The sequence below is a fragment of the Polypterus senegalus genome, chromosome 7 (assembly GCF_016835505.1).
Source record: "Polypterus senegalus isolate Bchr_013 chromosome 7, ASM1683550v1, whole genome shotgun sequence".
Lineage (NCBI taxonomy): Eukaryota > Metazoa > Chordata > Cladistia > Polypteriformes > Polypteridae > Polypterus > Polypterus senegalus.
The window spans coordinates 164,596,209-164,623,815 of NC_053160.1; the positions used below are offsets into that span (position 1 = coordinate 164,596,209).

At 39.3% G+C, this 27,607-nt stretch overlaps 1 protein-coding gene across 2 annotated transcripts in view; it reads right to left on the reverse strand.

Annotated features, from left to right (window-relative positions):
• Positions 1 to 27,607, reverse strand: part of LOC120532961 (A disintegrin and metalloproteinase with thrombospondin motifs 19-like) — a 245,910-nt gene that overhangs the window by 162,733 nt on the left and 55,570 nt on the right. For both annotated transcript variants that reach the window (XM_039759483.1, XM_039759484.1), the window contains exon 8: positions 5,479 to 5,584. In XM_039759483.1, the coding sequence (XP_039615417.1) occupies positions 5,479 to 5,584 (106 nt within the window). The remainder of the gene's footprint in view (positions 1 to 5,478; positions 5,585 to 27,607) is intronic.

Genomic DNA, 27,607 nt, shown 5'->3' on the forward strand with positions numbered 1-27,607 from the left:
TGGGCTACAAACGCAAAAGATGTCGGGAGCCAGCAGGTGATGTACACCGTGCTGAAAGTGGCTAGACATGTTAGAAGCTGCAGGAATTGCTCAGTTTTCTACCAAGCAGTTTGTCTCTTCATTATAAGAAACCTTCACACAGAGCAGCAGCGAGTCTCTTCGGCTTATGAGTGTGAGCTGGGCTGGCTGACTAACAATGCCTCACTGCCGGCACACAATCTCTAATTGCAATGATAGACCATTGTGCATTAAAAATAAAAACTACAGTTATTATATATCACATTTCACACACTGAACAAAGCTCAAAGAGCTTTACCAGAAATACAAATACTTGTAAAAATATATAATTATTAATATCAAAACAAATTGTAAAAAATGCTACTGAAACTTTCTTCAGCATCAGGGGGATCACAATACTCAGCTACCTGAGAGGGTCTATGCCATGGTGTTAGAAAGGCAGATCCAACTGGTGGACAAACAATGCGGATTTCATCCTGGTGGTACAACATTGTACCGTCTCTTCACCCTCATGAGAATTTTGGAGGATTCACGTATGTTCTACGTTTGTTTTGTGGACTTGGTAAAGACATGTGACCACATCCCTCAGAGTGTCCTGTGGGGAGTGCTTCAGAAATGTGGGGTACCAGGCCTACTGTCAAGGAATATTCAGCCCCTTACAACTGGAGTCAGACCATGGTTTGCATTGCTGGCAGGAAGTCTGACTTATTCCTGATAGATGTGGGACTCTACCAGGGTTGCCCTTTGCCATTGATCCTGTTCATAATTTTTATGGACAGAATTTAAAGGTGCAGCCATGGGGTAGAGAGGGTCTAATTAAGTGGCCTCAGGATTGCATTTTTTTGCAGATGTTGTGGTCCTGTTTCCTTCATCAGTGGGTGTGTACTGGTGTGGTTTGCGAATGAGTGAGAAACGGTTAAAATGAGGATCAGCATCTCCGAGTCTGAAGTTATTGTTTTCTGCAGGAAGGGTGGAGTGCCCTTTCCAGGTTGTGGAGAGGTTTCTACCTCAGCTAGAGGTGTTTAAGTATCTTGGGGACTTGTTCTCGAGTGACCAAGAGATCCACATTGAAAGGAGCCAGTTGAGGTGGTTCAGAAAACTGATTAGGATGCATGCTTCCTTAAGGAGGCATTTCCAACTGGGAGGAGACAATTTGGGGCACACCCAGGACATTCTGGAGAGATTTAATCTCCTATCTGGCCTGGGTATTCCTGGGCATCTTTACTTACACTGCTGTCCCCATGACCTAGATACACTAAAAAGTAGAAAACAGATGGATGATGGATGGATGGGATACTGAAGATACATAATAATGAGAAGAAGAGCAGTGGAGAAGATGACAATGAAGAAGACATAGACTTTGAAGAAAAATGCATTGAATGCTGCCTACTTGGCTCTTAGGGGAGTTTTCCACTGGGAACAGTACCTGGTACCTGGTCCTTTTTTTAGTACCACCTCAGCCGAGGTTCCAAGCGCGCCGAACCGTTACCAAAACGTGACGTGTAAACTGCTGGTCACTGATTGGCCGGAGAAAATCGTCATTACTGCATCACTGGCTATTCTTTTCTTTAAAGGTACACACACGCGGAAGTTTGTGTCCCGTCTCTCCATCGCTGGACGCAGTTGGTTGCATAAGTGGATGAATGTTTCTTCAGACATTCGAAAGTTCTCCAGCCACTGAGTGTTTGTAAAACCGGGAACAATCACATCCCACCACTCTGAAGCACGGTTAAATGTCCAAACAGATGGTCTGTTGCGGCGACTTTTTTGCAAAATGTGGAAGATCTGTAATATACAGAGTCAGCATTTTAATGTTACACTGGCAGTTAAGTTCATTTTAAGCTTTGCAACAGTGATAAAAGTTAGCTAGTGATGTGCTTTTTTTAGATGCTTACCCTTGCGCGTCGTCGAGCTAAAGTGTTGTTGTTGTCTGCGTGTTGTTGTAAAAGTTCCACGGTGTCACGGCAGTAGAGGCGGCGTAACTATAACGACACGTGAATAATCCCGCCCACTCTAAAGCGGTACTAAACTGCAGTCAAAAGCAAACCGAGCCGAACTGAGCCGAACCAAGGTGAGCTGTACTGAACCGTGCTGTACCGTACTATGCAGTGGAAAAGCGCCTATAGACAGCTTCTTATTGGGTTCAACAGCTGACTGACTATAAAATTAAGTCAGCAAAAGCTGAACAAACTACAAAGTCAATTGATTAAATAACACAGGACAGGCGTTATATCAAGCTCCAAGCAGGACTGGCAGATTCTTATTCTGTGGGGAAGTCATTGAAGAAGATGCAGCATACAACCCGCAACTTAACTCTTTGAAATTCTGTGGTCTTCATCTATTAGTGAGGATGCCACAAATATGGAAAGTAACAACATCTGCAGTTTAACTGTGGCATCACTATGGTGCGTAAGCCTTTTGTTTAAGACTTCTGGCCCAGCGTTTGACCTACTTTGGGCACATCCACCATACAGAACTAAAATGGATTGTTCAACTTTGCAATTCGGTTCAATCCACTTTAGTTTTCCATGTAGCATTCTTCACTAATAAACATAAGTGAAGCCCAACAATATCTATCCCTTAATTCATTTCCACTTCACTTTGAGGGTCTTGATTTAGGTACTCAGGAGCTCCAATTCTAAATATGCAACTTTATTGCATTTCATGCGCTCAAAACCGAAACAGCAGACTGCGGGTTCTCAAATCAGGTGACCATGGTCAGGACTGCCTACTTGCCTTGTACATCCTCTATATTATTTGTTTGTTTGTTTACATTTTACATTTCCCAGTTTTCTCTGATCCCCTACTTCCAGTACTGCCCAGATTTTATAGGGACTGAGCCACTTCGGATTAGTGCACACAGATAAGGTGAGCATCTGAGGACTACAAAGGTCTGCGACCATTAACAGCACTGTGGTGTGGTCTTGTTTTTGTCCCCTCTGTCCTTTGCTAAATTATTTCAATGATATCTGGCTAACTTCTTGTTTTGTTTATGTCTGGATTTAGTATGACGTTCCTTTTCATTTAGGTTTTCTGGATTTTGGAATTTTTGTTTTGACTTAGGATTTCACTTTTTGGATTACACTTTGGTGAAGATAAATTTACATTTATTCTGTTTACTTAAGGTTTTGGTATTTTGCCATTTTTATGTTTCCAACCTCTGCAGTATTACTTATATATTATTCTACTTGCTTTATTTTATATTGTTTAGGGCAGTTTGCATAGTTACTTGGATTTATTATCTATTTATTTGAGTTCATTGTTGGAATATTCTTTGTAAAATGTAATTCATTAATAAAGACGACTAAAGTTTATTTAAGTGGCTTAATCTGTTTTAGGAAGGTTTTTGTGGTTTTGGCCTTCCCTTCAGGGATTAGATCATAACAACATGAAGTAGGCCATGGGCCAAACAGAGAAACAATTTTCAAATGGAAATTAAGGAAAGCAAATGTTGTTCATCTTCACCTTTTAGAAATCTCAAAATTATCTCCAGATATCTCTATAATTTCACTTTGCTTTGAATTGCAGCCATCTCCAGAGGCACACAGAGGCCAAGAGCACCTGAGTTAGGGTCTTCTATAGACTGGCTACAAAGTCGTGCTCTTCATTGTGTGATACCTACATGTGTTGTACTAACAGACACCTTTAATCTTACATATTATGTGGTTTAGTGAGTGTGCAACTGAAAAAGGGAGGATGTTTGAGTATAAGAAAGAAAGACCTTTACTGAGGGAGCATAAGCAATAAATTATTTTAAAGGGTCTGAGAAAGAAAATGCTTTCTTTGAAGTTAATGTGGATGAAAGACTATCACTGGTGGGATAAGAGGAAACAAAAATTTTCCCTGGAGGTACACAAGGAAGAAAACCATTTCAAAAGGTTAATGTGGAGGCAATGCCCTTACTGGAGCTGTAAGAGTAATCAGGAACTTCTCTAAAGGTGCAGAAGGAAGAAAGATCACCCTTTCAGATGAAAGTGGACGAAATGCATCTAGTGAAGGTGGCAGGGGTCAAGCACAACCATCAAAACAGTCCAATTTTACAGAAATGGGAGTGAATTTGGTGTTTTAAGAAGACGGATGAGCCCCACTGACAGTAGAATAGTGGGACAAATGACAGTGACTCATTAAAAGACTAGCAGTCAGCAGGCGATGAATATGCCGAGCTGAAACTAAAACCTTTTAGACTAGTGGGGTTGACTGACCAGCTGCAGCAACAATGGTCTGGGAGACATCCATTACAACCAGCACAATGCCAACACTGGAAAAAGTTTTCAAACTGAGACAAAAAAGATCGTAAAACATAAAAAACACACAATGAAAAAATATATTAAACACTCTAACAACCCATCCCCACTACTATGTTTTCATTTCAAAACACAGACATTTTTGCCCCACCACCCAGCATTTTCAACCTCTGAAAGTGTAGACTTTTGAAAATGTTCTCCAGAGTTGAAGTCTTCTGAAAATACAGACTCTATTTGCACTCTGATTTATTTGTGCTTATTAAGTGGCATTTCCCTTGATTGGATCCCGCTCATTACAACCCCTCATTCCCTGACTGGTCAAACTTCACTAAAGAAAAACATTCCAACACAGAGGACGCACAGAGGTGCTATCCATGGCGCTTGTTGTGTTGCTTACCTCTATGCATCTAAATTGCATTTTGAATGCTGCATACATGGCAAAAGGCAAATCATTCTCAGCCGCTACAATTTTACAAGAAATCCTATGGTTGACATTGTCACTGTCCCTTCAAGGATTTTTCCAACCTCTAAGAGTGATACTTTCGTAAGCAATGTGAAAATGGCTAGTGTGGATGGAGATCACTTTTATTTAAAAATAACATTTTTCAAATGTAAATCTAGTAGTGTGGATGTAGAATAAAATATCAATTCTCAAATTTAGTCTTGGGCTAAGGTCTTCAGTGAAAGGCCAAGGGACGGCACCATAGCTTCAGACGGCATTTCTTTACTTTTCATACTGTGACAATTTGAAACTTGTCACACACGTGCGAGTAGGAGGACGTTTTATGGACCAAGCAAAGGTAATTCCACACCAGGCCACAGACGGACGTCAGAAGAACATCACCTCCGGTTCCAACAGTTCATTTCCAGTCTGATCCCTTAAAGCTGCCATCTTTGCAAACCCTCACCAGTTCTGTTTTGGACTCAGTATTGTGAACATTTCTGTGCTACTCAAAACCCTTTTGCAGCCAGGAATATCATACAGGTGGCTGCCCCAAACCTTTTTAAGTATATCGAGTCTCTTCATTTTCACACACTGTAACCCATTAATGTATAATGTTGCATAATAATAAAGCTTATTCATATCATACATGGTGGGGGGTAGAAAATGATATTTTACAATATAACTATAGTCAGCTTTAAGTAATAATAATGTAATAAACTTGTCATATTAGAAGCTAAGAGGATAATTTGAAGGAAAATGTAAAAAACTTACTTGTGTCCCATTTCATGAGCAATTGTGAAAGCCAGGTTCAAGCCATTGTCTTCAGCCAGAATGCATTTTCTTTTCTCATTGCACATTCCATTTAAATATGCAATACCTAGTACAAAAGAAAGAAAGAAAACGATATTTACTTATATTCAAAAATATTACATATGTCAGCTTTACTTTCTCTTGATTTGTACGTACTGTAGTTGGGATCTATTCGACATTCGCTCTGTGGAATACCAGCGTTGGACAGCTGCATTAGCAGTGAGCAATGGCTTTGAAGCTAGTTGTGCAGTATACAAAATGACACTTGTGTTCACCTCACATGCAAAATTTGAACATGACAAACAGAAGAATACTAAAATTAGGCAATTCTTTATCTTTTGCTGTCTATAAAACAAGAGCAGACATTACAGCACTAGAAATCATCCAAAGAAGGGATAACAGACTAATTCCACGACTATGGAATATGACTTATGAGGGAGGAATGAAGGAGTCGATTCCTTATTTATTTCAAACATACACAGATTAGAAGTGGCATTAACAACATTTTTAAAAACGTGAAGCAAATAAGTATGAGTAAGATTGATGAATAGTCATTAACTTATATTCAGCTATTTACAAACAACATCAAGGGAGTGATGGAGGTTCCTCAGAGGTTTTTTTTTTAAAATTTATTTATATATTTACTTTTATTGAATTTATTAAAATCAAATAACATTCCATACAAGCAAATCAAGTTTTACAAAACTAGATTCGAAACAAATCAACCCCCACCCCTGAGAAAGACAGCTCAATTTAAATGCTTATTCTAAAATGTTATTGATTAGACCCTGCCAGGCTTTGAAAATGTTTTATACCGATCCTCTAAATGAGAATTTGATTCCTTTCAAGTTCATATAATACATGACATCAGTTACCCACTGACTTAAAAGTGGTGGGGTGGGATATTTCCAGTTGAGCAAGATAAGTCTACATGCTAGTAGTAAGGTAAAGACTATTACAGTTTGTTTGTCCTTCTCCATTTTAAGGCCATCTTATACTCCACCAAACACAGCTGTTAGTGGGTTAGGAGGGATTGTGACACCAAGGCCGTCTGAAAGGCATTTAAAGATTTTGGTCCAGAATGATGTTAATTTGGTGCAGACTTAAAATATGCGACCCAATGAGGCTGGAACTTGATTGCAATGTTCACAGGTTGAATCTTGCAATGGAAACATTTTGGACACTTTTAAATGAGACAGATGTGCTCGATATATAATTTTAAGTTGAATAATTGTATGCTTAGCGCATATGGAGCTCGAGTGACTTCTGTGCATGGCTGCCTTCCACTCCTTTTCTGAAATGTTGAGTAAAAGATCCTTTTCTCACTGTACTCTGGGATCTTTAAAAGGTTTTTATAAATTGCTGAAAAGCTGTCTGAGTCAATATTTTTTCCAGTATAGAGTTAGGTGGGAGGTGAGGAAAATTGGGCAGGGTTTGTTTAACAAAGTTTCTGATCGAAGGTAGTGAAAGAAATGTGTTGCTGGAAAGTTAGTTTTGGAGTGTAATTGTTCATAGGATGCAAAGACGAGAGGTGACTTTTTAATTTAATACTCTATTCCATTTTTAAGCAAAACAGCAGGTTTAGTAAGAAAGGAAGTTGTCAAGATTACAGGTATCGACGTGGTGACACAGGGTAGTGGATTCATCCTAAAGAATCCTCCAAAGGAAAAGACAGCAGAGTGGCACTTCTGCATGCCAATGGGAAAAGACAGGGTAAGGATTTGTTGGCACCACACACAGCAAAGGGAAGTTAGAGTTGGCACAGCATGTCAAAGGTCTTCCATTTTAAAATCTAGGCTCCAACCCATAACATAAATAAGATGAACTGTCACCAGAATTGAAACACACAACTTCTAAAAAATAAACCCAATTACTGTGAATCAAAAAAAAAATGTTTGCCTGTTGGATCCCAAATCTTGGATCTGCATTGAATGCTATTCAGTGTTATAAGCCATGCATTTGTGATTCACTTAAAATTAAACAATAAAAGGATATTCACTGATTTGTAACTAATTAATACAATGTACTCACATAATAATATTCCTAGAGGTTAATGCCTTTTAAAGATCCACAATAGAGCAGCAGAAAACAATATAACAGAAGGAAAAAACTGACCACACATGGAAAATGAGCAATGAAAAATCATCACAATTGATAAATGAGAGAGAGTCTGGTCAAAAGACAAGTGAGGATCAGAAAACAGAAGAAGCCAAACAAGAACAAGCAATTCAAAGGCAAAAGTCAGAATTAGAAAACAGTCATAACTAGAACACAAAATCCTAAGGCTAGAGCCTACATGACAGAAAGCTAACCATCATTACGATGATCAAATGTTTTTGTATCCACTGAGGAACAAAGGTTGTGGGCGATCAACACAATATTTATGCAGTTACATGTGGTGATGTTATATATATATATATATAAAATCCTAAGCTTAAAAGTGCAACGATTTTGTGCAACAATTTTATGTGATGTTTTTATGTCGTGTTTTTTGTCACACTTTAAATTGGGTTTATTTTAAAACATACATATATATGTTTGGTATTTTTCTTTTCAGAATGTATCGAACTTTAATGTGATATTGTTAGATTTTCAGATTCTTATTCCATTTTTAAATTATAAGCTAAAAAAATATCAAAAACTCAAGTTCCGCAAGATGAGAATTTGTGCCAAGAGATTTTATCATGCCTGGGGCCGGAAATAAAAGACAAAGAGTAGGACAGCTGCTGTACAGGCTTTTAAATGTTCAAAGCACTGCACAAGATGCAGATCACACGGCACGGCAGCAGCAGCAAGCCAGCAGCTAATCGAGCAAAGAGGAGGTAAAAAAAAAACTGTATTTGTTTCTCATTGTATCACCGTTTAAGAGGGGGTTTCAGAGGTGCGACCGCGTCTCCTTGGGGTGCTTTCAGCGCCCCTCTTCACAACGCGAGAAGCAGAGACACGAAGAGGCTGGCAAGCGAAGTGAGCAGGGGCGAATCCACTAGTTAACTTTTAAACTTACATGACAAAATGTGAAAAAGATGTGAAAAAGACACCAACAATGGACTCCTATTGTAATACAGGAAGGAATAAGAGGGAGATGATAAAAGGTTTGAGGGCCAAAAGGTCTCTAGATGAATGCCGGCAAACTAAACGAAAGTGAAAGTCAGAGCAAACTAGGGAATGATTGCGGAAACGTTTGTCTCGTGGATGCCTCTTCCTCAAGAATTCTCAGAGCTCTGTGCTATTTAAAATCCAGCCTGGTAAAAGAATGCTGACATCCGGAATGCTTAATTTTTATTTTTTTTTTAATTTTCATCAGGGTGGAAGAGACAGGACCACCAGAGCTGAGCAAGAGGTGGCAGGCAAAAGGAGGGAAGCTGATAGTGACCGTGCATCTCCAGACACCAGGAAGTGAATCCTTACCTTAGCAGTGTTGCTGGGATGCACCCTACTCATGTGCATGCAGCACTAGTGACTCAAAACCCCAAAACAGACAAAATTACACATATAACAAACATTAATATATCGGACACCTGATGCTGCTTTCTACTAGGCACGTGTTAAGTAGAGCAGAAGATATTTATCATTTTCATTTTTCCTTGGTACTCTGTTATTTTGTCTAATTCTTGTTTCCTGTGCCACTCTCTTTCCTTTTTTATTTATCCTCAGACCAGGGAAGGGACACACATTTTCTAAAGCTGTTTTACTGGGCATATCTAGTATTTCTGATTAAAAATCAAAACTCCAATAAGACATGTGTGTATGTAAAACTGACTAGGCTGCTGGCCTGTACTGCCATTGCACTTTCTATTGACTATTTACAACCATGAGGGATAAAAGGCTGTAAAATGAGCACAGCAAGCAGAACAAGGAACAGGCCAATGGCACAGAAACCTTCTTCACGCTTATTCACTTCAGAGAGCTTAAAGAGAAGAGAGGGTTTCATTAGCAAGTTGTTTCCCATACAGCAAGAAGCAGAAACAAAGTCTTTTTCCTTTCTATATATGGTATCTATGCCTTGATTTCCTGTGGCTTAATAACACAGATGGAACTGAGCCAATGTTTAAAAAAGAAAAAAAAAAACTGAACAATCACTGCTTTGTTCAATGAAAGCTACCTCAGCCTCCGAGTGTCTCGTCAGTGCCCTGGGATATTGTATTAGGCCTTGTAATCTGTGGTGTCAGAGCTGCCGCGGGTTCTGAGCCAAGGAGAGATTATCCAGAGTCAATCCTGGGAATGCCGCACATTGATCTTATGCAGGCTGTAGGCCGTTTTTTTTTTTATCCCATCTTGACTTCTCTAAGGGACTCCACAGAGATGGCCAGAGGGCACCAGATTAACTATCACGACACATAGCAGAACAACTTCCAAGGATATTTTGTGAGCATTTTCCTTTATTTACTTGGCAAATAAATCAGCTGAATCACAACTTTATGCTTATTTTGCACATTGAAAATAACTTTAAAAGATAAAAATAATAATACACAAATACAATATTTATGTATCATTCTCATTAAAAACAATATAAGCACTGGAAGAGGACAGAATGGGTCTTAAAACAGACTTGCATCTTAACTTGAAATCAGCAGCAGGCAGGAAGATACTTGAGAAGACAAAACCAGTAAGAAATGCACCTAACGGAAGCCATGTCAAGAGGCAGCACACAACACACAATCTATCCAGCCATCACGTTACAGCGACCTCAGGCAGAGCTAGAGGACAACTATAAGAGCCAGACCTAAAGTGACAATAAAGCAAGACAGTTTATAATAAACTCTTGGCAAACTCATGTATGTTTCTTTATACTAGAGAAATAACTTTTTTTCTTCTTAATGATTATTATTTATTTAGCAGGCAGCTTGGATTTGCCTCTCGGATTAAGCATCCTGGATCTTAATCTCAGAGCTGCCTGAACAGACTCTGACTCCTCCGCAACCCTGAATGGGATTCGTTTGGAGAATGTTATATTTTAACTTTATGTCTGTAGAGAAGACGACTAACAAAATATTAAATTATGTACTGCATATACACGTACTTACTAAGGTAAGGTTTTGCAGTACTATTATTAGCTATATTCATGCCTTCTCTAATCATAATTCTAAGTTTACGGTAAAGTAGTCATTTCAGATAAAGAAATAATACTTAATGATCGTAGTGTTGGAAAGTGGCAACTTGTTGCATTTTGATTAGTACAAGCAAGTAAGGATTTTACTGAACTCTGTAGACATTATTGTAATGACCTTCTGAACGTATATGTGTACACACACTGGTGATACACACTCTAGGTTCCTCCCAGGTATGTATTACCACTGCAGGCCAAGAGGGGCGCTGCCACTGTGTTGTCTTCCTTTGCCTTCACAGTACCGAGAGACCACCCAGTGATGCCAACTGACTGCTCCTTCTGGTCCCCAGACCATAAAAGCCCAGGCACCCAGAAGGAGGCATCACTTGTTGACAAGAGCTCTGACAAAAGAGCTGGAAGACGGAGTTCCTTAGAGCCTTAATAAGAAGCCTTGACAGGTAGCACTTTTCTGTTTAGAATGCCAGAGAGCATTTCTTTCTGTAATGGTGCCACCGAGTGTAATTTTATTTTGCTTTTTTGAAGTAAACGGGGCAGCTGGGTTGATGCACCAAAGTTAATTGCTTCTATTAACCCGTTATTACCTAGGATGACCACAACACACACACACACACACAGAGTACATTGCATGGTACGTAAAAAAAACATGGAGGTGAAATGAAAGTGAAAGTGGCATGCCGTCATCCATTGTGTGTCTGAAAAATGAAAGCAAAAGTGACACTCCATCCAAAAGATATCTCACCCAGTTCAGTTCTAACTGCTGAACGATGTGCTCGTCTGATCTTTTTTCATGCTACTAAAGCAATCAGTAATTTTCATTTCGTTGTTGCTGAGGTTGCTTTAAGGGAGAACAGTCTAAATGATACACTGGAGTGTTATAACACAGGGTAAGCAATTAAAAAAAAAAATCACTAGAGTAGCAAAGTTTTAAAGCTAGATTTTTACTTTAATTAAATGTTTAGTTTCTTTTCACTATTTGTAATTAAAGTGTAGACACTAATTTAATCTTTATTTAATCTCTGAGGAAGAAGGTGGCCATGATGTCATATCATGCTCATTTGGAAATTAACTATTCTGTTAACAATACAATAACTACTCTGAATGGTAAACAGTGAATGGCTGCTGTGAGATAAAGGTTGGCCGTGTTATATTTATTCAATTTTTTTATTTTAACACAATGTGTTTTAGTTTTGGCCAATATGAAGCATGCACATGAAAGCGTGTTCCGGCTTATTGAGAAGGTTGCCGGTCAGCAGTAGCACTGCAATTGAATGAGGTATAAAGGAGAGTGGGTTAAGCTTAGAAGAAGGTTGGTTTGTTGTTATTATTTCTGGTTCAGAGAGGTAACCGTCACGCCGATTAGTTTGTGGAGAGCAGAACAGAGAGCTGGGGGAGAGCTTCGTGAGAAGGATGTGCTCTCATCAGCTGAATAGCTGAAAAGCAGAGCTGGGGAGAGGAAGAAAGACTGTGGGAGCTAATGGAAGGAGGGAGTTTCGACACAGAGGCATTTGGGCAAGGACACGGTGCATTGGGAGCTGCAGTGATTGGTGGAGGTAGCAGCTCCGTTAACTGCGGGAACCAAAACAAGTGGCAGTTCAGATCGGTGGAATGGTGGAATCTGGCCGGCTGCATCAGTGGGACTCCCAGTGTTCTGACAAGGATGGGGAAAGAGTAGCTAAAACATTGACTTTACCCCTACTGTGGATTTTTAACATATTTATTTAGATTCATTTGTTGGCATCCAACTCACTGTTGGATTTTAAGACCGAGTTTAAAGAAGAATTATTTATCTAAAAATTCACAGTTTGCACCTTCATACGCACTTTATTTCTCTACATTTTCAATAAACTCTTATTCTTTTGACAAGTAAGTCTCGCCTGTTTGCTTTCTCACCCTGGTTTATCCTCGGTTATGACTATTGATGGCCCAGACAAGATGACGTTGGCTGTGGGTTCAGGGAATCACAATAAGAAAAAAAAACAGCAAAAATATAAATAAACAAAAAAAACCTTAAATAAAAAGGTACATGATATAAGGATGTAAAAGCAATGCTTGCAGTGTTTGTGAGTATTATACAATATATGTTTATTCATTGTTGTCGTTCTTGCTTTCTGTATTGTGGATATGCCTGGTATGTTGATGAGCCATAGTATTAGCCATTGTTCTTCATCACTGAAGCACCTCAGTGTTTTGTTGAAGACTACTACTTACTGTGAAGGCTAGGGGACTCCAGAGAGCCCCAAACACGAGCACATAAACATATTCCCAGGTTCAAATAAGGGGTGTTTGTTACACAAAGTACCTTGTACAAAGCCAAAAACAACTTGTCTCTTCTCCTATTTCTCCTCCTCTCCTCCCTCTACCACACTGCACTCCTCCAGTCGAGTGTTGCCTTCCTTCCTCCCTACTCCAACTCGCTTGGACAAGGCTGACAGTGCGGTCCCTTTTATTGAGGACCCAGCAGTACTTCCGATACCAGGGTTTTTGCCCGTTAGAAGCAATTCCAGGTCATAGGAAAGTCCTAAATAACAGGGAGTACATCTCCCTGCAGTACCCTCTTGTGGCACCCAGAGGAACCAGCAGGGCTGTGCTTTCGAACCACAATTCCCAGCATTACCTGCTGTTTTCCAACCAAGTACTGATATGCTACCATCTAGTGTCCTGGGGGAACAAACATCCCACAGAGACAGTCCTTCCCTTTTTGTTGGTATGTCCATCCATCCTTGTTCAGGTAAGGCACCTTTTTCTATCTCAGCAAGGATGTCTGACTGTTCACTTGGGGCCTCCCTTCTGGGTAAGGAACCTTCCTCTCTCCTGGTTGGGATGCCTGTCCATTGTGTATGACACATTACGAAAGTTGCTCTCTGTGGAGTAGTACTTTCTAATACTGAAAACAAAGGAACATGTGGACAAAATGGAAATTTTCCACTTGCTCTATATGAAACACCATTGTTTGAGGACCAGAGGTCCATCTATTTCCTATTATTTAAAGTAATTCATAAATATCATTTTTATGAAGGCCTAAATAATAAACTGTCTGAAGATGGCTAAATTATTCTCCATACACAAAGATAGTACCATGATTTACCATAATATGCTGGACAACAAAACTTGCAGAGAAAGTGCATTCTATAAAAGCAGACATGATGCCGTCTCTGACAAAGTTGGCACAAAAAAGCAGCGCTGGAGATTAGCATGGTTGCTATGCGTATACCATCAATGAGCCATTCTTATCATGAAAATGTGACAGTCTTGGATGATGGTGACCTCAAAAAATGTGCACTGCGGCCACAACACACTAAGAGTCCCTCAACAATTAATTTGTTATTTTTACAAACAACTGAATGTGTTTGAAGGGGGCCAAATCACTGATCTTTGTAAGACTGGGAATTCAGCCAAGCGTATCAGGATACATGCTGGCGAAGCAGATGTGACAATGGGCCAACACTGACTCATCATCAGCAGTCCTGGGAATCCAACTGTGTGACAATCCCACATGGTGCTGCTTTTACATACAAAAAGGTGCACCTACCACCAGTTGCTGTATAACACCTTGACCATGGGCCAGTGACTTGTAGTGGTGCAACTCTGCTGTGTGAAGCTTGCCATTGACTGCTCACTTTTACCAACTGTGTCTGGATAGGAGTCAGTGTCAAACAGACTTGACTGGCATGCACGGCATACATGCTTGCTTCAGAGATAAGTCCCACTTCTCCCTTGCAGTGGATGACTTCAGTTCTAGCATAGACAACATTATAACAGCACGGGACCAGAACAGAAGATTTTATGGTGAGTGGGATGTTGCAGTATGATAAGCTCTCTCCACTAGGAGACCAGGCAGTGATGCCTTACAGTGACTGTCACCCGTTAAACACTCCCTCATGGAAGACCTGCCTGCTGACATTTTCCAACACCACTATGACCAACCACCATGTGCGATTTCATGAGAACTCATTTGTGATGAACCACTCCCTTGCCCAGTGGGGCAGCAGACCAAGCTCTGACAAAACATGAATGGGAAATCTAGGAAAGCAACTGCACTCCATTACACACCTAAAGAAGCAGTGCATGCTTCACTCCATCACATGAGCCATTTGTACTGCCAGTCATGGTGGTTTAACTTGATAACCAACTGCTCTCATCTATCCCCCTTTTGCCTAATCTATTTATCCAGTTCAGTCACAGTAGATCACGCTTCAAGGTGCATGCTTTGCTTTTGTCCAATTGTGTTCTTTGAGGATTTCAAAGTGGGAGTACACAAATGAGCAGCAGGGTCAAAACAAGTGAAAATCCAAGACATGAACAATGGAACAGACACATTTTGGAGAACTGCTTCATTTCTAACACCAGTTCATAGCACCCAATTACTGTGCCCCTAAGTATAAGGACGAATACTGGAAACCAATACTGACAAGAAAGAGAAATTAAAAAAAGACTGATATGAAGGAATGGGCAACTGCAAGGTGTGAAAGGAAAGCAAAGGTCATGGAATTTAAAATCTAACAAAAAGAAAGAAAACTTGTTATCAACTAAGTGATCTTTCTTACCATAACATTAGAATGGTCAGAATATAACAGATGACAGTGTTAATCTCACAGGGTCCAAACTTTGATTTAATAAAGAGAAAGACCCTTGCGATAGACTAAGTGCTTACTCGTACATAAATAAACAAACTTCTTAGGATAAAGATTTTGGTTTTGAACTTCAGTTGTCCTGAGTTTGCTTTAGCTCTAGTTATTCTTGGGAAAAAAGATGACTTTTGTGTATTTTGTGTACCGATCCCAGTACCCTTTCCCGACTACTATTCTGCAATATCCCTATAGAAAGATCATTCCTTTAGATCTCATTTGCTCAAATTAATATTGATTTAATCACCTGGGTTTTTCCAAACTGTCCATGTGTCCATGACACACAGTTATTCTGTGCTATGGACTGAACTAGAAACCTTTTGACTGCTTAACCACTCGGCCACCTCAGGAGTCACACAGTATGTCTCATTTTTGCTCCACTTTGGTTATACTAATTTTCTATGTGTCCAACTGCCCAAACGTGTTATACAATACTGCTTGAAGCATGATTGAAATATACATTGATTAAAACAAATACAAATGTACAATTAGTTGTTTAAAGCTGGTTGCATTCAACTGAGCAACTGCAGTAATAAAGTCAAGAAATTGCACGTTCATGTGGCATTTGGCTTACATGTACCCTCTGGTGGTTACCAATGGATCTGCAGTATTAATAACAGGCAGACACAGAGCAACTGCACATATACAAGTATAAAAAGATATTGGTATGATAAGAATAAATATAAGATACAAGCTCTAGTAATCCATAGAAAATGCAAAATTTGTGGTAATCATTCTTTTCATGTTTCTAAAAAAATATCTTTTTTTTTCTTTTGGTGGCATTACATTGCCGTCATCATTTTCTGGGTTAGTTTCACGAAGGCAGCTGTGTTCTTGATTGTTACTAGTGACGAGCAAAACAGTCAAGTTTCAGTTTGTGTACAGTTTCACAATGTTGATACTAAAATTCATTTCACAGGGGTCTAAATGCATTAAAAAGAGTTTCTTGTAAATTTTAAAGTTTTGCTCCCTCTTTCACATTTCCAGGTTTACCTGTCCTCTTTTTACACAACTCGCTAATGCAGATCAGTAAACTTGATTTCTGTTAAGCCTCTTGTTCCCGCGAGGGAGCACAATGGATATTTTAAAAATGTGATATGTTGAATAATTTCCACAAGAAAATCCCCCAAAATGCACAATAGTGCACATTGCTGTGTTTTCTACACAGGAAAACTCACTCCCCCCCAAGCGCCCATAATGCTACCTACCGCTAGCAGTCACAATTTGCAGTTTCTCAATGGCTGCATAAAAAGCGGATGACTAGCACACTCCATATGCCGTGGAGCTTGGAGTTTCCTTTCTGTCTCCGGTGCATCTTTAGGATTGTGATCACCAAGACCGTCATCATAATTGTCAAAGAGGGGATCGTACTAGCGGAACAAATACAACACATTGCTGATGGCCCAACAACATATCTACATCAAACATGGAAGGAATCTGGTGGGTTTTTTCCTCACTAGAGATGTTTATTTAAGTTATAAAGTCTTGTGTTGATGCGAAACACCATTTATCTATTTATTTAAAACACAATGTTAAGATGCGACAAAACTTGTCACAAACAGTTTCACTCATCATTAACAGTTACCATTCTAATTGCTAACATGCAATGGCTGTCATCATGACCACTATTGTTGTGAATGATGCAAGCGTACTCATTTTATTTAAAGACGGCACCTTGGTAAAACCAACATTCAAGCTTTGGGTAAAAATGAAAGATAACAAACTTGAAGTGAACACTTGAATCTAGTCAGGAATATGACCAAGATTCTCCGGCTCTTGCTTTGAACTTGTCAATTAGTATTTTTGCATTTCTGCCAGTTTTGACCCACCTGTATCCTGACTTCCTTCTCCCTTAATTTCTAAGACCTACTTCTTGCTTGTCTCCTAATTATAAAAAAAATCTCTTCTTCCTTTGGAATTGACCTTCTTGTTTTACTAATCACAACACAAACATCACGGTATCACATTGAGACCTTCATATGTTATGGGCGCACATGAAATCTAGATCATTCCAGCAGATGCATGCTGACACATGCTTGGCAAGGCTTCATCTTTGCACAATCGCCTTTGTCTCCTGTGCTCTCTTGCTTCTTGTCATCGCTAAACATTTTCTATCTTAGCAACCAGCTGTAGATTTATAGTTTGAAAACAATTTTAAAAATGTACTCTGCTTCAGGAAACATCATGGTGGGAAATTTATTAGTGGCAGATAGCTCTTTTGACAGACGGCAAGGTGTTAGTGTTCAATCCGTGCTTAGAGGAATTGTTCAGTGACACATATCAAAGTGAAATGTCAAATGAATTACTTTCTTCACAGATCTACAGCTAGAGGTGGGGGGGGGGCAGTTTTCATAACCACATAAAAGCCCATATTATTTTTGCAAATGTATTAAAAATCAAAAACTGAACTTTCTCATTAATAGAAATACTCAGACCCTTAATTGAGTACTTTATAAAAGCCCTTTTGTCAGCAATTACAGTTCCTTGGACATTATGGTTTGCTTTTTGTCCTGACATGAAGTATGAATTGTTGGACCTCATATCCGCAGGTACACGGGTGACTTTCTAAACAATGTCTGGTCAATTCAGTTTGCCACAGGTGGATGCAGGTCAAGTTCTAGACATCTCAAGGAGAATTAACTGAGCACAATTTGGAAGTGCCACAACAAAGGATCTGAATACATATATGAATGAGAGATTTCAGTTATTGATTTTAAGTAAATCTGCGAACCTTTGTGAAAACATTTTCACTTTGTTATTATAGGATATTGAATGTACACTGATGGGCAAAAATGGCAAATTCCTCCATTTAAAATTAAATCTACAATACAATAAAATCTGTCAAAAGTGAAAAGATCTGAAGATTTTCTGAATCCACTATATAGGACATATAAATAATGATAATAAAATATATATCTAATTGAGATATAGATAATATATATTAATTGGTATATTACATCTATTAAGGTTATATACTGTACTTTGTCATACATGCAGCTTGTCTAGCAGTAATACTACTCCAAGTCAAGGGTTGGTGCTGTCACCTAATGCCATCCTTTCCTTTTGCCTCCAGACCTGAAGAATGACAACAAGATGTTTACTGATGTTGCATATACATTTAGAAAATGGAAATTGATATCTATTAATACATTGTTGTTTATCATGGTGGTGTCTTTCATGTTGGTCAGACAAATGAGTAAGAATTTCTCTGTACACATGTCAATGTAACTAGTATGACTTTTTGCAACATAAAATTTAATGTAGTTTATCCAGTGTCTCTAAAAGACCCTCTTAACCCTTCTAAATCAGTAGATTATTTATCATTTAATTTAGTAAGTCCAGTTCTAAATCTTCATACCCTACAGATCTAAAAGTGAAAAGCAAGAAAGTCTAAATTCTCTACACACAATCCTGTTCTGGTTCTGCATGGCCCAGATGTGCAGTAGCACTTTAGTAATGTTTCACACACCCTTTTTAACATTATGCCATACTCCAAACGATATTAATCCCTTGGCATATGTTCACTATTCCTTTGTCGCTTTTTAGTACACTCTACAGGTACTGATAATGATATTTATCCCAAGACACATCTGTATTTTATAGCAGTGCTTCAGACATTTTTTTTTTATCTCTTGACACATCTTTCGTGCCCTGCACCAACACTCCAAATGTTATTTATAGCACATTTTTAGTATGCTTTACAAGAACTACAAATGACATTTATTCCTTGACATATCTTTAGTACTCCATGCCAGCTCTCCACATGTTATTTATCCCTTGGCACATTCTTGGGGTGTTATATCAGGAGGCCAAGCTTTTTTTTTTTAATCTTGGCACTTTGAGCACTAACAACATTAGCACCAGTAGGTTTGTATTGATGGACAATAGCACAGCTGAATCCTGGATATGCTGGGGCAAACAGAAGACTGTGACCAGGTGGGATTTACCTTTTATTTTGCATTTTTGTCATATGAATGATGAAGATATTTCAATTAGGTTTATTAATAATGTCATTTTACTCAGGGTTTCAAAGAGCATTTGCAGCATTTTCAGTATACAGTCAAAACAAAACTCCTCTGCTTATACTGTATAACACAAATGGCAAAATTTAGATACATGTTCAAAACATACAGTACAGCTAGTACTTGAAATATAACCAGTTATCTCATACTCAACTCACTTTAGAATTCTCAACAACTTGTTCTCTGAAATCATTTTTTGTACACATCCACTCTTTTTATACTCATTTTACAGGATTTACAAATATTTCCAAGTCAATGTGAAGGCCGAGCCTATTACATGGGCTACACTGTTCTGTTGCTAAATTCTGCCTATTTATTTATTACTTATGGAAGGACTAAGGTTACTAAACACTGCCAACTCTGACTGAAAAAAAAGCTTCCCACTAGTGATTAATATTAATGAACAATTAAGTGAAATGTTAGATATGTTCCTCTGCATTTCTTCCAAGGATAAATTGTTCTAAAAGTGATGCTGCACCAAACAAGTTTACGAAAATTAAAAATACTGTGTCATCTGCTGGCCGGACCTGACATAGAGTGGAAGGGTGATGCCAATGAATATGCTTAAGTTGGAGGAAAGAAGGAGAAAAGTCACCTGTTAAGAGACTGTCTTTTGCAAAAATCCGTTGGTCCTGACCCATAGCTCTTGGGCAGTCTTGATCCTGGAATGGATCAGCTATATTGGAGTAAGAGAGTGGTGTTGCGTCTGGTGCTATGTAAGCAGAGGGTGCCTTCGAATTGGCATTTGCGGTGGACATGGAGATGGAGAAAAAGGATGGTTGGGAGAAACTGCAATGTGCCAAGTCGAGTGACAAAACTGAAGTGTAGCTGAGCATGCAGACTCAGGTTTGAACACTGTTTAACCATATGTCCTCTAAATTTCATTTTTCTTCCTTTCTTTTAAAAAAAATATACATTTATTTGTTGAATTCCCCTCCTTATCACCTGACAGCTGCTTGCATAATTTTCTTAAAGTGAAATCTCCATTTACTTACTAAAACGCGGCTATGCTACACAGACATCCATCCTTTAGTTGAGACCACACCAGATGATTTACTTTCCTTGCATAAACTGGCCCATATAAATCCAAAAGGCAGACAGTAGATGATTTTTAATGATAGACTGAAAATTAATCTAAAATTTAGAAGATTTAACATCCTTTTAAGAAACAAAAATTTAGATATTAAAGGAGAATGAAGCACAACTGTAGAGGTAATTTAGAGACCTCCTGTGTCATTCTCACTATTCCTGGCTAAATCTAGAAATCTCCAAATGAACTATAAACTATAATAAAGAATCCTTGAAGGTGTTTTTAAAATATTGTTACAACAAACATACTGTATATAGAAAATATTTACTGTACCTAATGGGCTCATCATGGTTCTTCATCACTGTAAAAGGACTAAAACATTCTCACAATGATACCTTATATTATTGCTTCTCTAAATTTAACAACCTGAGGTCAGCATTTCATTTCATTACATTTTGTCCTTGCTAACAAATTCAAATCTTAAATTCAGAAAGTGTGACATCTATATTATGGTACTATGTCAAAATTCATTCATGCTGTAGGAAATTCTAACCTCATTCTTGAAAATACAGATTGGTGGACATATGACAACAACTCCAAGCAAAATGAATCACAGTACAGAGATACTCGACATAGTTTAATTATAGTTCATATACGCTTATATTAGATTGTCAAAAACTAGAGATAAAAACTCACAAAAATAAAAAAAAAACATGTAGACAGCAGTTGATGAATCTCTGCCTTCAGGATGTCAGAATACATGACTAGGAATCACAATGGATGACAGATTACCGACTTCTTAGTACGGTTACACATTTTCTGTATTCTAAGTTTCATGAGGTTAAAACATTTTGGCAGACAATCAATCTGTGTTGTAAGGAGGAGTCCAGAACATGGTATAATGGGTATGAGGCCTCAGCGGGGTAGGACCTTCACAGACCAGTTTAGAAGAAGCTCACACAAATCCAGAGGGTTGCCAACTTCTAGCTGAGACCCAAAATGAGGAAACTGTTTTTTTTTTAATTCCAAAAATGCTTTAGAGTCACAAAATTTCAAAAATGTACACACAAGATGGAGAAACTGTGCAAGCCTCTGGCTGTAAAGACAAGTCAAATGATGTAACTTTAGATAAATTGAAGATTTATTTAATGAAATAAAAAAACAGCACGGACAACAAGTACTGAGTGAAGGAAAGGAGGCTTACAAATCTAAAAAAGATACAAAACTCACTCAGAATAACATCAAAGGTGTCTGGAATGGACTGGGCATAATTACTGGGCTCAAGCAATCCAGGGCTCACAAGATAGAAGGGGATGTGAATAAAGTTTATGCCCTGAAATAATTTTTTATTAATTTTCCCTCCCACTGCCACCTTCTTTCAAGGACCAGTCTCCCCTCACCATAGCTGCTACATAAACAACTCCGACCACGTCTACTGGAATGGCTAGTGTGGAAAAATAATAAATAGTTTGATCAGTTTGATCAATCTGGTATACATGATAGAGCCACGCAGAACCTGTCTTTATAGTGCAAGTGCTTCTCCTAACGAACAAAAAACCACAAGTGACCAACTGATGAACTTAAAGGATGTGGTAAATGCTGATCCAAGCAAAATGTTGTAAGATGTAACGGTTTGAAATTCTTGTGCAACCAAAGTCATAAGACAAAGGCCCTATAAAAGATTTGGGATACCGACCCCTCGAGGCAGATGAAGGGCAGGTGTCCTAGGACTGTGCTTCTCTGTCATTTTACCTTTGCCTGGTGTGTATTAATAAAAGATTTTTTACTAACTTTAATTAATATCTCTCTGTCTTCAGTCACAAGAAACGATACTACAGAAAAAGTGCCCACACTAGTTACGAGTCCACCTCTGAGCATCATTGTGGACTGTCCAAAACTGAAGACGAAGTAAGGAGACAATTAAGGAAGCTGCATTCAAAAACAAAAGCCGTTGGACGTTTAGTCAGTCGCTGTGTTTTCATAAGGCCTGTGCTGACCAGCTTTGTGGTCACCTGTTCAGTCTGTCCCTAGGACTCCAGAAAGTTCTGTTCCTGTTCCAAAGAAGGCAGGCACCTCTTCACCTCATGACTATAGACTTATGGCACTTACATCTCACATCATGAAGACCTTTGAGAGGCTGGTCCTGCAAGCCCAACGACCAAACCCTCCTAATCTTAAGCTATGAAAGTGATGGGTGGAGTTTGAGCACCCTCTTCATGCACGCAGCAACTTTAACATGTGTAGGAAATGTTAATGAAACATTTCAAAATTAACATTATTTACAAACACTTACAAGAGTTCATACAACAGACATGTGGTTTGAGATAAACTGAGTTGAGGTCATGTTCATATGGTGGCTACTGAAAAGTAAATATGCAACATCATACAGTATAATGAACCTCACAGGATAGGTCTACTGCCATGAAACTGAAGCCCACCATTGTATGCCCTAATTCTGTACACTCGCCTATTTGAAACATGTCCTTTTTGTACCATGTACAGTAGCACGTAATTTTCAAGTAGTCGTCCAGTTGTTTGACACTGGTATTTTGTTCACACATTTGTGTTGGATAAATAACCCAAACAATTATGGAAAATGCAGAGGTGTGCAAACTGAATTGTTGTCAACCCTCCATGATAATTTGTTCTGGGAAGGAAATGTTTTGCCCAATGTAAAAAGTTCACGACATGGCAATATTGATATGTTTATTTCACTTGAAAGTTTGCAGATGCTTCAAGAGTGACTGGCTTGTGAGGACGCATGTGTGTGGACATGCCTGTCTGATGAAGCTGGGATGTGGGGGCAGCGTCGTGTAGCCAACCCCTGGCTTTGCAGACTGGTAAAATGTATTTTTGCCATGGTTAATGTCCCTTATGATAAATCCTAATTTCAAGTTAAATTAAAAACACAGAAATAAAAGTAGGCACTTATTTGTATCCAGGATTAAAATAGAACAAATCTTATCTAGAAAAGTGCCCCTTCTCTCCTTTGTGAGGCACAGCCCAGCAAAAGGCCTGTGCACATCACCATCTCCAATAAAGGAAATGCTAAAGTTATTACGCTTTAATTGTCATTTTTGATCACTCAATAACACCATCTTAAAATGTGCATTGATCTCTCAGACGCTGTTCTTGCATCCTTTAAGTCCTAATTATGAAGTCAATCTCAGCTTGTTATTAAGTGTGACGGCTATACTCCATCACAAAGTCCTGCAGTGAATATGGTGTGTCACCACCGTTGTCATTTTATGTGCTGTCTTAGGGAGATGAAGCTCCTGTGTAATACTCAGCTTCTCTTGTACGTCAACAGCACCCAGCTGTCCCAATTGTTCAGACCTAATGATGTTTGTCCTACTGTGACTTTAATTAATTGCTTCAGTGGGTTAAAAAATTGGATGAGTGATTAACTAATTGACTTTATATACAAAGGGAAAAAAACTATTCTCTAAACTGGTGGAAATGCTGCAGACAGTAATACGATACTGAGTCTTCTAAACTCAGAAAGCCTGATGTACATTTTGCCGAATAAGGTCACAACTTAAGAGTTATCTTTGACACTAATCTGTCTTTTAGCACTCACTTCTGAACTCTCCGAAAAAACATTTTTCCACATGACTAAATTTAGGCTTTCTGTGTGATGGACTGCTACCCTGTACTGGCCTGGCTCCTACACTGTGCCTAGTGCTGCCACAAAACGCTCCAGCCCCTGTCTCCGCCATCTGCGCTAAGTAGTTTCAAATATGGATTGCTGGATAAGGGGTTTTCTCTCCATGCATGATATACATGTCCAGAAAGTGTCAGTCAGTCGTTATCCAACCTGCTATATCCTAACACAGGGTCATGGCGGTCTGCTGGAGCCAATCCCAGCCAACGCAGGGCGCAAGGCAGGAACAAATCCCAGGCAGGGTGCCAAACCACCGCAGGACATACACACACCCACACACTAGGGACAATTTAGGATCAACAATGCACCTAACCTGCATGTCTTTGGACTATGGGAGTAAACCAGAGCACCCGGAGGAAACCCACGCAGACACACGGAGAACATGCAAACTCCAAGCGAACCCAGGTCTCATTACTGTGAGGCAGCAGTGTTACCCACTGCGCCACCATGCCACCCACAGAAAGTGTTATTAATCATATTATGCAACACAATAATTACTTTTAAAATATTTTATTGTTATTTTGCTGATGTTATTTTGTGTGTGTTGTCACACATGTGAGACTGTGAAACAGCTCAAGGGCTCTGGTAATGGTAGTTACCTACCAAACCAGGGGATGGCGCTGTTTGCTAAAGACGTCTCTCTTCCTCCCTCTGCAGGATGGAAGACTGAGAGTCATTTCACCTCTGAAGTCACTTCTATTTCCCACCCTCCTGGACCTGCCCCTTACTGCCAGGAAGCCATATGACCAGTAGTTTGGCGTTAGTTCTGCGTTGAACTCAAAAGTGGAAAGATGAGTCCACAACTTATTGTTTTTTTTTTTTGCATGGTCGCCAGGGTGGTGCCCCAGCCCTTTCACATTGTTGTGTCTCCTTGTATAATGTCTGTTTGGATGGGTGCTGTCATTTTAAGTTTCTAGCTTTTCAACTGTCTCATATGCATATTTTGCTTACTAGGTCGTAATATATTTTATACTAGCGAAATACCCGCGCTTCGCAGCGGCGAAGTACTGCCTTAAAATTTTTATTAAGAAGAAAATTAAACCTTTTTAAACTGAGGGAAAATATACCAATAATTATTTGTTAAGGATCTCTTTGTATACCACATTGTGAGTTCGGCCCTCCGGTTGTAATATGACCAAGCTGTGCGCTGAGCTTACTCTTGAGCATGTAACGTACAGTTGGCCATGTGAACAGTAATCTTGTCTCAAATCTCACAGCTTGGATTGCTGCTGTTATAATCGGTTTGAGTTTCATGGTTTGTTTCAATTGCGACAGGATTTGTAGGACTTGTGTTGAAGTGACATTTTGCATCTGTCAAGCGTTGTAAGTATACAACCGGTTTCATCGATAACTTCACATCCAGCTTTTAAGAGTTTAAACATTCATAAACATCAAAATGTCCACTAATGAAATCGCCACCTGTGAATCTAAGAGGCATTGGCGGTTGTCGAAAGGTGTAAAATATTTGGCCATTTCGGTACACTTGAAAGCGACAACCGAACAATTCAGCGGCAGCCATCAACTCACATGCAGATGCATAGATGAAGGGCTTAAGCATTTCACTCTTCTAGTGCTCCTGTGTAGTATAATTATCTCCTGTACCGTCATCAGTCCACACCTTGAACCTGTCCCAGTCATTCAATACATAAGACACAATGTTCCTCCGGATATCAAGAGTGAGCCTGATATGGCCGTTCAATATGTAACAAAGAGAATGGAAAAGGCAGGTGCCATCTCCGGGCATGGAAACCACTCGGTAAGTGACAGTTCTTTGATCGATGGTGATCACCTCGATAGACATATTAATGGGGGTACGGTTGGAATGATAAAGGAAATGGGTACCTGAACAATGTAAAGTAAGTCTAAAATACCTACACAATAACTATAATCGTAATAAATGAACAATAAAACAGCAGAGAAGCCGTGGATTAAATAAAAAGGCTGCAGTTATCAGCAGGGAGACGTGAATCCCATGGCGAAGCATAGAAGGGAATGTAGAGACTGTAGCGACGGACGGCCTTATATAGGCAGGCAGCCAACAACGTGGGAGGCGTTGGGATGGGGACCCACGCCGCCTCACACGGTGACCGAGCTGCAGGCTATGGATGTATATATGTACGTAAGTAGAATTCAGTTAGCTTTGGGAACCCGCAAACCAAATTTCTTGAAGATGGGCCCATAAGTAACAAAGACCGTTGAAAAGTTCAATATGGCGGCCGACAGTGGCATCATATCACCGAAATAAGTACGTGCATCGGTTTTGGTTAACGCAGGGAAGCCACCTACCAAATTTCGTGAAGATGGGGCTATAAATAAGAAAGTTCAACATGGCGAACGTTGTCAACCATTATGACCGTTACGCGTAGAATTTCGAAATGAAACCTGCTTAACTTTTGTAAGTAAGCTGTAAGGAATGAGCCTGCCAAATTTCAGCCTTCTACCTACACGGGAAGTTGGAGAATTAATGACGTTGGAAAGTTCAATATGGCGGCCGACAGTGGCATCATACCACCGAAATAAGTACGTACATCGGTTTTGGCGTGGGTTTCCTCCGGGTGCTCCGGTTTACTCCCATAGTCCAAAGACATGCAGGTTAGGTGCATTGGCGATCCTAAATTGTCCCTAGTGTGGGCTTGGTGTGTGGGTGTGTGTGTGTGTCCTGCAGTGGGCGGGACTGTCTTGCGGGGGTCTGCTGGGATTTGCGCCAGCAGACCCCTGTGACCCTGTGTTAGGATATAGTGGGTTGGATAATGGATGGATGGTTAACAAAGGCAGAGCTGTATTCAAGGGCTAATGGTCAAAAACTAAAAAGAACTGGACAGCCAGAAATCACAAGGGCGAAGGGTTAAACAAAAGTAAAAAAAAATAAAAAAAAAATGAAATCAAACCAGAAAAACAAACCCAGGAATAGAGCCCACTTATAACAGAAGCTAATTATGCTAATTTTGCACATGCTGAATGTACCAAGCTGCGGTGGGTTGGTGCCCTGCCCGGAATTGGTTCCTGCCTTGTGCCCTGTGTTGGCTGGGATTGGCTCCAGCAGACCCCGTGACACTGTGTTCGGATTCAACGGGTTGGAATATGGATGGATGGATGGATGAATGTACCAAGGGATAACGCATAGTGAGATCATTGCGAGTTTATAACATTACTTCTGTGACATCACCAAACCGAAAATCACTGATCTATGACATTGCCAAAACAAAAACAAAAAAACCAAGACTGGATTAAAAGTAAACTGTGTCAAACCAAGTCAAAATGAAAAATAAATCTCAGAAATGGAAACCTAATGTTAGAAAATCCTCAAACATACAAAGCACACATGTATAAAAGTGTGTTAATATAACAGTGACGGACCAGTAGTCCTCAAGTAAATTACAAATAATATCAGGGGAAATTGTGATTTTTGACTTTTGTTTTCTTTTGACTTTCATTTTGGCTGTATTCTTAAAAAATTGGGGACAATCAAATAATTCTTGTGCAGTCAAGCCTTCCTAACAACCACAATTCTTTTGTTTGGCCCTTAAAACAAGAGCACTTTGACCTTGGCCACTCATCCAAAATCTGTCCTACAAAGCACACAATATATCCTAATTGTACAAAACAACTGTAAAGTTAATTCATGAAATTATTTCAATCTGAACTGACTACTGCAGTGCTTTGTTCACAGTTAGAACAATA